This window comes from Harpegnathos saltator, unplaced genomic scaffold, assembly GCF_003227715.2.
Source record: "Harpegnathos saltator strain DR-91 unplaced genomic scaffold, Hsal_v8.6 scaffold93, whole genome shotgun sequence".
Classification (NCBI taxonomy): Eukaryota; Metazoa; Arthropoda; class Insecta; order Hymenoptera; family Formicidae; genus Harpegnathos; species Harpegnathos saltator.
In genome coordinates this window covers 3,180,130-3,194,568 of record NW_020230721.1, presented here as the reverse complement: position 1 = coordinate 3,194,568, position 14,439 = coordinate 3,180,130, and the positions used below count along the sequence as shown (strand labels likewise).

Here is a 14,439-nt window from a genome sequence, read left to right as displayed (position 1 = left end):
AACTAAAGATCAATACAATGTTGAAATGAATGAATTAATAGAATGCAGACTTTATTTCTTCGCAATATATTATTATATCTAACGCATAGTAATTTTGTAAACAATTATATTATTATTATAGATGCAGATAACAGGATATTTATTTTTTATCGATCAATGAGATCTCGCATTTTTGAATATTCGTATCCCTCAACAGATGGCGCTGCATATTGCGCACTAATTTCCTCTTCCAATTTTCTGTAGTTTCGACGAAGAGTGCGACAGCTGCTTTGTAACTCTGCTCTCCGTTACAATTTCTATTGTGTTTCTACCATGCAAAGGGTAAACATTCGCGTGAAACGTACGAATTGCCATGCGATGCCGAATTTATGCTCGAGAAGCTTCGAATAAACGGGGCTGTAAGTCCAACTGTATTTTCATACTTCTGAGTATATTTACAATATTCCTCTCGCATTTGGATCGCCTACCGAGAGCAACATTTCGTTCGTGCATACTTCGCATAAATTTCATTTATGAATAATTCGTTTAGAGAGACCGTTTGTGAGAGAAATTATTCTTTGTATTGTGGCTTTTTTTACTAAAAATTCAGAAAACTAAAGATCAATATATCGTTGAGATGTCCTGTATCCTTATTTGAATATAAAAACGTAATTAAAATGGTAAGAAATCAGAGTGTACACGATAATACAATTATGTAAAGTCATTTCAAGCAGTTAAATCATTCTCAATTTGCTTAATTTTTTGTCCGATAGGTTATTTGAAGTCACGATTAGTTTAGTTGATATATGCAGATATTTGTAAAATAGCTATGTCTTATATTTTTATTTTCAGAAAATATTTACTTTGTGCCACAATAAGGAGAAGGAAGAATAAATGAAATAACATGGATCTGTTACCTAATATTCAAAAAAAGGGCTATAGGGTCCTAGACTTGGTGCGGCAAAGGGAAATACATGTAAGTCATAAAAAAATATATCTAAATATGCATTTATCATATTGCAATTGTACATAGAAATATACGTAATATTTAATTTATTTAGGATATAGTACCATATACAATTCAACAAAAATTGCAAGTCACTGGTAATCTAATATCACGTTTGGGTTTAGAAAAGGAATTGAATGGTCATACAGGATGCGTTAATTGTTTAGAATGGAATGAGAGTGGACAGTAAATATTGTTTGTACTTTCATATATTATTAATTTGTAACACAATAGTTTAAAATATCTTATTTCATTCAGAATCCTTGCATCAGCATCAGATGACAAGGACATTATATTATGGGACCCTTTTCGTTATGAAAAAAAATTAGTACTTCATACAGGCCATCATGGAAATATATTTTCTGTCAAGGTAAATCTATTAATTATTATCAATTTAATTGACCTGAAATACAATAGTTGATTTTACAGAAAGACTGATTTAAACTAATGACATTATATTAGCTAAGTAAGAAGAATCAGTTTCTGAATCTGCACTGAGTTATTATTGTGCTAAAGGACTTTTTCAGAATTAATAGTACATCCAGAATTAATATTAATATTGAATTAATACTAAAAATTAATGATACATGCGAGATTAAAAGTAGCATAGCTTCTTAGAACTTCTTAGGTATCTTGTAAGATCGCGTGTGCTATTTACTTTGATACCATTCGTATTTGCTTTTAGTTTATGCCAAAATCAAATGACCGTGTACTGGTGTCAGGTGCAGGAGACTGCAGGATTCGAGTGTACGACCTTGCGTTCTCGTATACTGAACCAATATTCACATGCAAATGCCACAGAGCACGCGTTAAGCGTATCGCCACTGCGCCCAGTATACCCTTCTTGTTTTGGAGTGCGGGCGAGGACGGTCTCTTTCTGCAATACGACATGCGTACACCGCATGTTTGCAGGAGCGAGGACCGTAATGTACTCGTGAACCTGATATATCATGCAGGTAACAATGTGGAGGGCAAGTGCATTTCTGTGAACTCGAAGAAGCCTGAGCTGATAGCGGTTGGTGCTAATGATGCTTACATTCGGATGTATGACCGGAGAATGATAAAGTTGTCACAGGTAATTCCACTCATTGAGTCTCGAAACCACGATTTTTTCTACTATTGTAATATGCTAATTATTTAAAATGTAGATTCCACCGTGTCCTACACACGTCTTAAATACGGAATGGGTAAATTTCACCAATTATCGGGCAGGCAAGGGCGATCCAGATGACAATATCCCATTGGGTAGCGTACAGTATTTTATCGCAGGTTCGTTCGTATAATCAGAAATAACGTAGGCGACTCCTTTATCCCTTATTCTCCTTCTTTGCTGACTGTTGCGCAGTTACTTTGATGAATATTATCATCATCCAATATTCAACAGGTCATCTGCGCTCTCGCGACAGTAACAGAAGCATCACGACGACTTATTTGACGTTCAGTGACGACGGAAATGAGTTACTCGTGAACATGGGCGGTGAACAGATTTACTTGTTCGATATTAATAATCCGAAACATTCGAAGGCATATCTTAATTGTTCGCCAAAGAAATATACAGGTATTTGTCATTGAGTTTGTCCGTTGGAAAATTATTATACGACTAACATTTTTGTTTTTGTTTTGTTTTACGATCAATCGAACGGGATATAGAACTTGGAAGCTCTTGTGTGGAACAGAGTGACATGGAAAATATGGAAGACTTCACGGAAAAAAACGTGAAAGTATTGCCGCCGCATGTTGAAGAATTGAAACGTGAAGTAAGTATAGTTGTACAAAAGAATTACGCGTCTCTCTTACATCTATTATTTTATAATCGACATATTTTTTATCATTAATAGGCGAATGAGGGTTTTGAGCAGCAAAAGTTCTCGCTAGCAATTAATTTGTATAATAAAGCAATTTGTCGTTGCCCAACGGCAGCAGTTTTATTCGCTAATAGAGCAGCTGCTTACATGAAACGTGCTTGGTAATTACTTACGTTAATAATAATGTTAAAGATATAAATAATTGTATTATATATACATACAATTGTGGTACGGTGTGGGTAGAGTGTGTATGTACATATATGTGATTTCTAGGGATGGTGATATTTACGCAGCTTTACGGGATTGTAAATTAACATTACTTCTTGATCCGGAACATATTAAGGCGCACTTTAGGTAATACCAATAAACATTAGCTAATAACAGTAATAATGAGCTTGAGGCAACGAATTAAAATCCAAACATGTACATTGTTATTTCTCTCTGCTCTACGACTGAAATTTTCGTATTTACATTGATAAGACTTTCCTCAAAGTTACTAAATTGTCTTACTGTTATCTTATTAATTGGTATTTTCTCATAGATTGGCGCGCTGCCTGTTTGATTTGAATCGAGCATTAGAAGCCGACAAGATACTCAAGAATTTTCAACAAAAGTTCCCAGAATATGTATCTAATTCATCATGTAAAGCATTAAGGATGGATATAAAGGAAGCTATTGATAACGGTAATTATTATTATCTCAGTATTTTCTCATTAAAATAAGTTTCTAAAATTTGTATGCATATACAGATTCACTTGTACATAATTTGATCAGCTCAAATAACTTTTAAATTACATAATTTATGAAAGAGTCTATAAAAGTTGTGTGATTTCAAGTGTACACATTGTGTACATAGCAAATGTGCTTTCTTCAAGCAGAGGAGTCTCGAAGGTGAATTTCGATTTTTTACATGTAATCATGTTTTTCCTTAGCATAAATCGATTCCTCATTTTATACTGTGTATAAGACGCATAGATTATTGGGAAGTTAATATTTTACGAGATTTTTAATATCATATATTAAAAAGAGTATCAGGATAAAATGTAAAATATCTCATGAAGTACTCACTATTTAATGTTCTTTAATGATCTTTAATAATCTTTGCACAGATTAACTTGAAGAATCAATTTATGTCAAACAAATTGTATGATTACATAAAAAAAAGAGAAAACGAAGTTGACCTCCAAGTCTCCGAAACTTCTTTCATATACAACACTTTCTAAAATTCATATTTCAAAATTATTCGAGACGATCAAATCAGGTGAATCACCCATATTTTTTCACCCTGGAGCTCGATTCCTGACGGTGTGCGAGTAAGATGCATATGCGAAAATGTACAGTTTACGTTACATATAATATAGATTTTCGTATGCGCATCTCATTCGCACGCCGTCAAGAATCAAGCCCCTGTACGCGATTATTAATATTCATAAGATCCTTAATTCTAATATTGTTATCTATCAGGGAGAGACTATTCTCAGTCCAACCATCTGCAGTTCCCGATATCGGAATACGAACAAGAATGGAGGCGCAATTCAATTGACTACAAGATGAGATTTTGTGGCCATTGTAATACTACGACCGATATAAAGGAGGCAAATTTCTTCGGAAAGTAAATAAATTTAAATAATAACATTACTGAAATAACTTCTAATACAACAGCCCGTTTTAATGTCGATTTTTCTTTCCAGCAACGGTCAATATATAGTAGCCGGGTCAGATGACGGCTCTTTCTTTATTTGGGATCGTAGTACTACCAACATCGTACGTGTGCTGCGAGGAGATGATAGAATTGTCAATTGTCTGCAACCACATCCATCCACATGCCTGTTAGCTACTAGTGGTATTGATCCAGTGATTAGATTATGGAGTCCGTTACCAGAGGTATATCATACATTATAATCCTTTAACATTTTATTGGAATTAAATAGAGACTGTAGTGTCTCTCCCCTCTCTTCTTCTCTTGATAATATAGCGAGCGGAATTGAAGATGACGTATCTTACATCTTAAATTTTTCTTTGTATAGGATGGCAGAATAAATGAAAGGGAAATTCGGAATCTAGATGATGCAGCGTCGGCCAACCAAATACGCATGAACAGTGATCCATTTGAAATAATGTTAATGAATATGGGATACAGATTGCCTGCTCACCAAGGAGAATTCAGCGATGAGGACGGTGAGGATCAACGCGACGTGTCATTCACGCAGGCTTTAAATTGTAGGCCAAGCTAAGTCTCGCAAGGAACACACAAGAGAGCACACACCAAGAGCAATTACACAACTAAAAAGGTTTATCGACACCTGTGTGAATGTATGCGCGCGCGTGTGTGGTTATAATTATATACTATATTATTTCCATTTCTAATTATTTATTTTTTTCACAAGTATGTCAAGCAACACTTTTCTTGTATAATCTATTGCGACGGTGTTTTTATAAAACTGAAGGGAAAAATAGAATTTTATTTGTCAATTAATATTGTGCTTTGTTAAGAGACTTTGCTAAAAGACATGAAGTAACGTGAGCAGAATTGTGTTTCGGATACATGTAGCATGATACAGTTAATAATATATCATGTTATGATATCTCTTTGTACAAAATGGGTTTGCTTTTATCCCCTTGTAAAGCTAACCTTTAATAACAGGAAAGAGTTGTCTCGTAATTAGCTAAGCATTAGAATGAATGAGAAAGAGAGTGGCAGAACTTGGCAGAAAAGAAAGATGTCTAAGCTAGGAAATTAATTAACAGACGACGGTACTAGTTCCCATAGGCTCTGTAACGTACTACCTTCTCTTGGCTCTTCTGCCGCGAGTCCTAGATGAATTGAGAAATTAGGCTTTCTCTGACCCGTCTCTCCCTCGGAAAAATAATAACCGAAGACATTCGATATCTCAGCTTGATTGTCCTGTATCTCAGTAAAATGTTCCATGCTAACTTCCTCCTGTAACGGCGCCTGTAATGGTAATGGGTTTTGAGTGCGTTGTGTGCGACAATATGTTGCTACTGGAGAAAATTTACCAACACGATACTCAATAGATTGCGAGAGAGATTCTCATAGATAGGGGAGAGCGTTAGTTATCGAGGCAGTTTTAAATCGGACTTAGGATTTAATCAAGTTGTGGTCCAAGTGAGAAGTATAACGAAAATATACTTTTATTCATCAAAATTGCGAATATGGAGTATCGATATACAATCTAGTTTTCAATATATAATTTTACGATTGTATATTGTACGTAAGATAAATATATGATTAAATTACAATCTTTGTGTATATAATCTTGTATTTTATACATATACAAGGTGAGGCACTTAAAACAGGCCGTCTGAGTAACTTTGAAAATATGCAAAGTAGAAAAAAATGTTAAATACAGAAGTTGTAGGATTTTAAATAACGCATCACTATATATAGCAATATTATGATTTCGAACAATGTCATCAAAGTCACCTTGAATTTTTTAAATGAGAACCTCTTTTTTTATCATATCATCTTTTTCTACCAATTAATTTGAGCAACTTTTGTCTGAAATATTTTTTTACTTGCCTAATTTTTTGGGATATTTAAGGAAAATTTTAACTGATAACTTTTTCAATATTTGGCTTACGATATCTCAATAATTACTTGTCGGAAGAAAAAGTGGTACTCGACTTTTTTATTCTAATTGAACTCAGGAATACGCTGTTGCATTAATAGTGTCCTAACTTTTATTACTCGATAATCCTTGGGAATTTCAAATCAAGTTGAAATTAATTATTCAAATTAATTAGTTTTTTAAATTAATTGGTAAAAAATATCATTAAAAAAATGGAGGTTTTCCATTTAAAAAATTCAAGGTGACTTTGTCGTAACCTTGATAACGCTGTCCAAGGTCATATTAATATCGCTATGTGACGTGTCAGTTAAAACCCTACAAATTTTGTCTAACATTTTTTTTCCATCTTGCATATTTTCAAAGTTATTCAGGCGACCTCTATTTCAGGTGCCTCATCTCGTGTGTGTGTGTGTATAATTTTTTTGTTTCCACTTAACGATATGGCTAAATGTGGTCTGATTTTACGCTCTCTTTATTGAGTAAAATACGTACATGCGATAGTATGGACCTTGGACCGCAATGAAGCCAATGCAACTGTGATAAAGTATACATTAATATATGCGTTATAAACTACCTGATGCTCGAACGTGTACTCCACACCGAAAATCGGAAACTTATCGAATTCCGAACGGAGCACCGAGATCTCTTTGTGAGTGATGTGAAGCTGCTGCAAGGGATTAATGCGAAAACCTAGGACGTATCCTCCGCTGGCCTCCGTACTTAAGATTACCAAAGTCGGCCCGAATTTCGATGTTCTAATAGTGATCTGCGGGAAACAGAACGGTTTCTCTCCGTTGCGTGTCTCGACGGTTTCTACTCGACAATTTCTAAAGATACTGAATAGTGTGTGTATGTGTGCGTGTGTGAGAGAGAAAGAGAGAGAGAGAGAGAGAGAGAGAGAGAGAGAGAGAAAACAGCATGTCCTGTAATTATCCAACGACTCTGTCCGTTAAATGCATATTCGTAATTCCGACACTCACGTTTCCAATTGTAAGATAAGGTATCGACACATTAAACTGATGGTTCACATCCGCATACCACACCAAACGTATATTTGTTATGATAAAAGTCCCGATGTTCCCCTGAAATACAACCATTCATCCTGTCAACAATCGCGCTCGCGCGCCTAATAATTCAATTAATATCAATACGGTTGATCGAGATCGCAATTTGGATCTGTAAAAACCTGTTCGATGGACAGATTCCAAACATCCTGCACAGAAGATTGCACCTTCTCCTGCGGCAGCAGGACCAGTCGATTTTCCTGTATAATGCCGCTTCGCAGTTTGATCTCTCGGTAGATCTTCGACGACACGTAAGCTCTACAAGAGACGTCTCTTAGAAGCGATTACTGACTACGCTACACGACGACGGCGATCTCGCTGATTGAGGGGGGGAATGCGGAGCAGGCCGCTTTCAAGGCGAATTTTTTTAACAGAAACGGTAGGATCAATGGACTTGAAATTTTCACAGTGCACTCATTAATGTTCAAAGCATAAAATAAATGTGTTACTATCTATATGGAAAGTGCACGTAAAACTTTAAACGCGTTTATCTCGAAACACAATTTTCTTAAACTGTCGACACGATTACGCAAAAACTACTACTGAACGACTGAACGAATAACTTGAAATTTTTACACAATATGCAGTAGACATGTAGTTTTCGCCCCTACCTCGGACACAGTTATATTTTATTTTATTCATTTTTTTAAACGTAGGTGTACAGAAAGGTTTAAAAGAAAGGTAAGTTGGTGTAATTTGATTAACACGTATGTTCATCAAACAACATTCATCTGATCACAAAGAAAAATTAATATGTTCATATCTAATTCTATCATATCTATCAGTTCATATCTGATATCTAATTTTATTTATTTAACTTTAGGTTTTGTGCTACATTCGAAAAAGAAGAATTTATAATTGCCAGCTGTTTGTACTCCAAATTCAAATTGAGTTGGTTAGCCGGAGATAAGCGAAAACTTGCACAAACATATTTAGGAGATTTATTAGGAATTCCTTTAGCTGAAAATTCTTTGATGTTTGAGCACGATGATAACGATGACTTTTTTAATGTCAAACAGCAAACATCAAATGAGGAATCTACTTGTGATGAATGGCAAACATTTTTAAAGTCAACAGGCATTAATGTCCAAATATTAAATTTATATCCACTAATTAAGAAACTTTTCATTAAATATAACACTTAATAACATAAAATAATAAAAATATTTAAATATATATATATATATATATTTCTAATCATCTTATGTCCGATTTATATCTTGTCTTAGCACCTTTCTTGTGATCCCGGATTTACAATAAGAAAAAGTAACGAAAAGTAACGAAGTAAAATATCGTCACTTTTAAGTAACGGTAACGCGTTATTTTTTAAGACCAGTAACGAGTAATGGTAACGAGTTACTTTTTACCGAAAGTAACGGTAACGATAATGAATTACTTTTAAAAAATAACTCTTAACCCTGCCGAATATTTAAAAAATCTTTCTCATTTTTTGCTTTCAGAGTAGTGTGAGAGGCCCGGAATTATGTCGACAGCAAACATAGAGCTTGCAAACGGATGATTGCATTTTTATCTATATTATAATTACAAATTGGTTCGGTTCTGGTGATGCAATAAAATTTATTTTACACTTTGAACATTAACGAATACACTGCGAAAATTTCAAGTCGATTGATCTTACCGTTTCTGTTGAAAAAAATCGTAAAAATAGCCTTGAAAGTGGCCTGCTCCGCATGTAATTTCCCCCTTTAACAGCGAGAGCATCATCACCTGTAAACGCCTACGACCGAGGTGTAGTGCCTCGTGCTTTTCGTATCGTGATTCGTAAACATGAATTCGTATCGGCAGTTTCGGTAGGAAGTTAACACGTGAAGAGCTTGTATGTACCCGCCGTGGACCTAAAGGAAAACGAGAAGAAGAGAAAACGACGTCACCACCGTGACGGTGTCGACGGACAAAGATAGCGAAGGACGATCCTTACCATGTGGAGGATCCTGGAGTTCACGGTGACGAAGGTGTTGTAGCCTATACCTGCAAAATAACCACGCACGTTTCACGCTTCTTCGCGAGCGGCTAAGCGACGATGACCTCGCGGCGACGTTTTGTGTTTCGAGATTCTAGAGATTACGCTACGCGTGATAGCCCACATAGCACGTAATATTACAGAAATATCATAGTTAGATTGCAATATATCATTAATATTACATATTACAGTACAATATTACTGATATATTACGTTTATATGTAACATTAAAAGATTACTGTAATATTGTATTGCAATATATCCCATCTTAAGTAGCAAGATGATGTTAAGTGACGTTTTTGTTATGTCTTATGGGCATTAGAAACGTCATTGAAACGTCATTTAATGTCATTTGTTACTTTAAACGTTATATATCGCATTGGAGTATAAATAAAATATTTCGGGGATAATACAGGGCATCCCATTTTAAATGAGTCAGGCAAAAATCTCGAAAAATATGAAACATATTAAGAAACGTTCCAGACAAAAAAGAATAGAATAAAATAATTTAACACTATTTTTTCTTTCAACAAATAGTTAACGAGGTATCGTAAGTTAAATATTGAAAAAGTTACTAAGTTTTCCTTAAATATTTCAAAAAATATTAGGCAAATAAAAAAATGTTTCAGATAAAAGTTGTTCAAATTAATTGATAGAAAAAGAAGATGTAATAAAGAAATGGGATTTTCATTTAAGAAAAGTAATCAGTGAAATAATCAGTGAATATCTCGAAAGTAACATCATCTGTAAACAAAATTATATAATTATTCTATGTCCCACTTGAAACTATACAACTTTTGTCTAAAACATTTTCTCTAAAATGTTTAGTTTTCGAGATATAGCAGTTGTAAGATTTTAGAATAAAGGCAGAAAAATCTGAATTAAAAACTGTGAATACATCACAGAAAACTGAATTGCTTACATCATCAAGAGGTAAAAATGATTAACAAACATAATATTTCAACGATAACATTTAAAATCTAATATTAGATTAACTAATATAAAATTAACTCTTATGAAAGAAACATTCAAATATTGAGTGTTTATATTCAATTATTCAAATTTACTCTCAAATATACTCAAATTTGAACGTTTCTTTCCGTAAGAGTATTCTATAACTTTATAGTATTACAATAATATTATTGTGATATATCACTGTGACAATATTACTATGATATATTATCACAATATTACTGTAGTATATCACCATAATATTACTGTGATATCGCTGTAATAATGTAATAATATTTCTACCATATTATGTTGTAATATTACAATGGAAACTTAATATTATTGTGATATTGCTATAATATTATGTACTACGTGAGACAATGCCACGGAGGTCATACTTAGATTGATCCGCGGCAAGGACGAGGAATGCCATATGATTCTCAGGTTCGTGATGATTAATCTTCCCAGGTCGCCGGCGTTGCCTTTCATGTCTTCTATCATGTCGAGTTTGTCAACGGTAAGCTCGCCGACTCGCAGCTGCATGTTGCTGCACGCAAAATAACGTTTTAGACAATAAAAAAATAACTTTCGAGTGTAACACGTCCGTGGCGTCTCGTGTGCGTAATTTACGTTTATTTTCTTTTTCTTTTTTTCAGACATGGAACATCGGAATATCTTCTTCTCGCGAGAACTTAGAGCTTTACAAAATTTCGCGATGTCCAAACTGCTATATATATCGCATTCGAAGAATAGATCACAAGACACATACACACGCATGGCGTCTGTAATGTGTAATTTACTTTAGCTTCTTCTTCTAACTTTCACCGTTAAGCTGCGCTTAATCGCGCGTCCGGCGAGCGCGAAGATATGGCGCGGATGAGAAACGCGCGTGAGCGAAACGTTATTAACCCTTTGTTGCACGTTTTTTTTTATTATTTTATGAAACTTGTTACTCAGGGGTTTTTAGGATCGCCGAATATAAATCCGCTGTGAAAAATACGAAATTCAAAATGGCGGGCCCAATATGGGCGGACGAAATTTGCAAAATCAGTCGAATTCGCTTGAAATTTGTTATTTAAGGGTTTTCGAGGTTGTTAATTACAAACTCGTTATCGAGAATTCGAAATGCCAGAGCTATGACGAATATATTCAGCAAGGTTCGGTTGACACCGGTCAGGTTGCCCGGTTCTCAAGCGCAGTCAGCCTGTCTCATTTCTATAATTATTCTTTCTATAATAATAAATTTCTATAATTCTATAATAATTATGTTCGTCATATTGAATTTTGTATTTTTCATACCGGATTCGTATTCGGCGACTTCGAAAACCCTCGAGTAACAAGTTTCAAGCGAGTTCAACTGATCTTCCGCAAATCAGCCCGCTGTATTGGGTTCGCCATTTTGAATTTTGTATCTTTCACATCAGATTTGTATTCAGCGACCCCAAAAATCCTCAGATAATGATTTCGAAGTATACGTTATTACTTAAAATTTCGTGTAAACGAATTTACTCTCCAAAAACGACAGTTTTATATATATATATTCAATATACGCTTATCAATAACAAATTACTCAATTGAAATGACTCTAAAAGTTGATATATTAGTTGATATATTAGTTAGAGGAACATCTTAGTAGTCCAGCAATGGTAGTCCGGATATGCTAAAGAAATATGTGAGAAATGTAAATTATTGGAGAAACAGGCTTAGATGATAGGTGGCACTCCGGGAGGATCACTACGCAAACGGTTAAACCGAGTGAAGTCGAGTACAGCTCGGATGAGCGATTGAAACGATGGAATTATAATTACGAGTGAGATATGTCAAATCTGACTTCGTTGTCCTGCCACATTTTGGCCGTCATCTTGAACGACACCGCGGCACAGTGTGAGCCGCTTCGGCTCGCTTCGTCCGGGCTGGAAATCGATATCGTCATACCTACGAAGGGCACAACACTCGACATGCTGCCCGACGCGGCACGTACATTTGAATTCAGCTTGCATCATTCACGAGGCTCGACGTCAATCTCAACCGCGCGCATCGATCTCGACTGGTCGATCACGACCTGGAATCACGACCGAGGAGAAACCGATGACGATGCATGTTCGCGACGACACGACATCAAGATGTCTTAAAAGCATACTCGTATATATTTCTCTCTTGGCCAGGTTGCCGTTACAGTTACAGCAATGAAAACTCAAGGCGGCTAGTGTCGCTACTACTCTTCCGGCCAAGGCTTGCCTATGCCCTGTGAGGCGCCCATTCTGGATGGATCCTGGCTTGGGTAGTGTATGGGAGTCGTTCCTGGGGGGAAGATAGGCGTCGCGGCAGCGGCGGCTGCCGCCGCCATTTGCGGCGGGAACATGAACTGCGGAGCAACCGGTGGTGGTGGGATCATCATCGGCGGCGGCATCATACCGGTGGTGGTCTGCAGGTTGAAGAAATTGTTGGCCACGCCCTCCGGCGGCGGTGGTAGCGCACCTGGCAATCCTGGCACAGGCTCCAGGATCTCCCGCGTCGCCTCCGCGGCAGACACGGTCTGCCTGCCTTGGGAGCGGCCCCACTTGATGGTGAGCCGTCTGCCGCCCAGTATCAACTTGTTGAACGTCCTCTCGGCCGCTGCCTCGGCGGCGGTTCTCTGCGTATATTGGATAAAGGCACACTGCTGGCGCGGCACCATAGTCACTGAGCGGATCTCGCCGTACTGGTAGAAGTGGTCGCGCAGTTGCTTCTCCGTCAGCACGTCGCCCAGGTTGCCGATGTATAGAGTCGTGATGGACTTGTCCTCGGGCGGGTCGAGCTTGGGCATGGCCGCGGCTCGTCGCATCAGCTTGTCCGCCACCGGATCGTTCACGCCGTAGTAACGGTCCTTTATGTTCTGATCGGCCAATGGGTCGTCGGGGTCCGTCGGTTTTTCGTGCCGATAAGGGCACTCCTCGCCTCTCTTGCATTCACCCTTCACCCAGAAGGAACATATGTGTGGTCTGTTTCTCTTATAGTACGGACTGGTCCTGGCCAGCTTCATCAGCAAGTCGCTAGCCGCGGCAGACTTGCCGACGGCGCCCGCCGGTGATGTCGGATCGATCTTCCCGATCTCGTTGTCGATGTTTTGCACATAGTACTCCTTATTTACATCGGAACGCGGCAAATCGTCTTTGATCTTCAGCGCAGCGTCGCGTACTTGAATAGGAAGACCGTACTCCAAATCCAACAAGCATGTCTGACAAACGTTTTTCAGTCGACTACATGTCTGGCAGACCTCGGTCTTCTTGAATCGCATCCTAGCACCTGGACACCATCTGAAGACAGTGAACGGTCGCATGCATATCTTGCACTCTTTGCCGTATCTCTCCTTTGTCTGTGAATAAAAGATTTGTATGGTCAATAGTTACTCTAAAGGAGAAATTTATAACAATACATAACGGATCTCTTCCATGTATAAAACATGCTATTCAGTATGTAAACATTTGTTAGAGTTTGTATAAAGAAACAGCCTGAATCAAAACAATGCGTAGGTTTTTATTTAAGATAAGATATATTTGTTGCTTCATATCAAGTAGATATATATTTGCTATATCAAGAAAAACCTTATAGTTATAACGTTGATATACTACTGTTAACATAACCTCTTTGACAAGACAACATTTAAGATAGTAGCTTTTCTAAATCGATACCGCATTACCACAGAATAAGAGATATTTGAAAAAATAATTGAGAATTGTCAATCACTTACCATACGGATGTACGGATTGTCACCTAAGCATGTTTGGCAAAGTATCGGGAATTCCTATGGAAAAATAATATCAGTTGCAGTCGTATAAATTCCACAAGTAACAAATATTGTTGCACAATATTTTTTTAACGCTTACCGCATCCTCCCAATTCTGTCTATTATATGTGTTTGTAGTTTTCGACGTGGCCATTGTATACTAATTCACAACTTAAATTTATAGAAAGGAATTAACATAATATACATCCACCATTTGCACAACGAGTTGTCAGAGAGACGGCCTGAGAAGTGAGAACAGTCATCCCGTAAAAATTCCGACGGACATATTTTCCCCAG

General features: G+C 36.8%; 3 protein-coding genes across 4 annotated transcripts; 1 reads left to right on the top strand and 2 right to left on the bottom strand.

Moving 5' to 3' along the window:
- Nucleotides 1-207: 207 nt before the first annotated feature.
- On the top strand, nucleotides 208-5,262 carry adp (WD and tetratricopeptide repeats 1). The gene is made up of 14 exons (XM_011154011.3): nucleotides 208-398; nucleotides 832-955; nucleotides 1,041-1,171; nucleotides 1,244-1,355; nucleotides 1,671-2,060; nucleotides 2,134-2,254; nucleotides 2,370-2,543; nucleotides 2,636-2,742; nucleotides 2,824-2,951; nucleotides 3,064-3,144; nucleotides 3,332-3,474; nucleotides 4,255-4,402; nucleotides 4,482-4,674; nucleotides 4,818-5,262. The coding sequence occupies exons 2-14, from the start codon at nucleotides 884-886 to the stop codon at nucleotides 5,022-5,024; spliced, it is 2,007 nt and encodes a 668-aa protein (XP_011152313.1). The 5' UTR covers nucleotides 208-398; nucleotides 832-883; the 3' UTR covers nucleotides 5,025-5,262.
- BBS5 (Bardet-Biedl syndrome 5 protein) lies at nucleotides 5,040-12,364 on the bottom strand. Of its 2 annotated transcripts, XM_019844993.2 has the most exons (8): nucleotides 12,185-12,364; nucleotides 10,775-10,923; nucleotides 9,384-9,433; nucleotides 9,173-9,300; nucleotides 7,567-7,702; nucleotides 7,361-7,462; nucleotides 6,955-7,146; nucleotides 5,040-5,743 (listed from the first exon to the last, which is right to left on the bottom strand). In XM_019844993.2, exons 1-8 carry the CDS (start codon nucleotides 12,334-12,336, stop codon nucleotides 5,528-5,530), a joined length of 1,125 nt encoding a protein of 374 aa, XP_019700552.1. In that variant the 5' UTR covers nucleotides 12,337-12,364; the 3' UTR covers nucleotides 5,040-5,527. The 2 variants fall into 2 exon arrangements, with proteins under 2 accessions (XP_019700552.1, XP_011152314.1); XM_011154012.3 differs by lacking the exon at nucleotides 12,185-12,364 and having other exon boundaries at nucleotides 10,775-12,015.
- Nucleotides 12,211-14,398, bottom strand: LOC105190961 (pre-mRNA-splicing factor RBM22). Its single transcript, XM_011154010.3, has 3 exons — nucleotides 14,243-14,398; nucleotides 14,107-14,160; nucleotides 12,211-13,731 (listed from the first exon to the last, which is right to left on the bottom strand). Exons 1-3 carry the CDS (start codon nucleotides 14,294-14,296, stop codon nucleotides 12,592-12,594), a joined length of 1,248 nt encoding a protein of 415 aa, XP_011152312.1. The 5' UTR covers nucleotides 14,297-14,398; the 3' UTR covers nucleotides 12,211-12,591.
- Nucleotides 14,399-14,439: the final 41 nt, after the last annotated feature.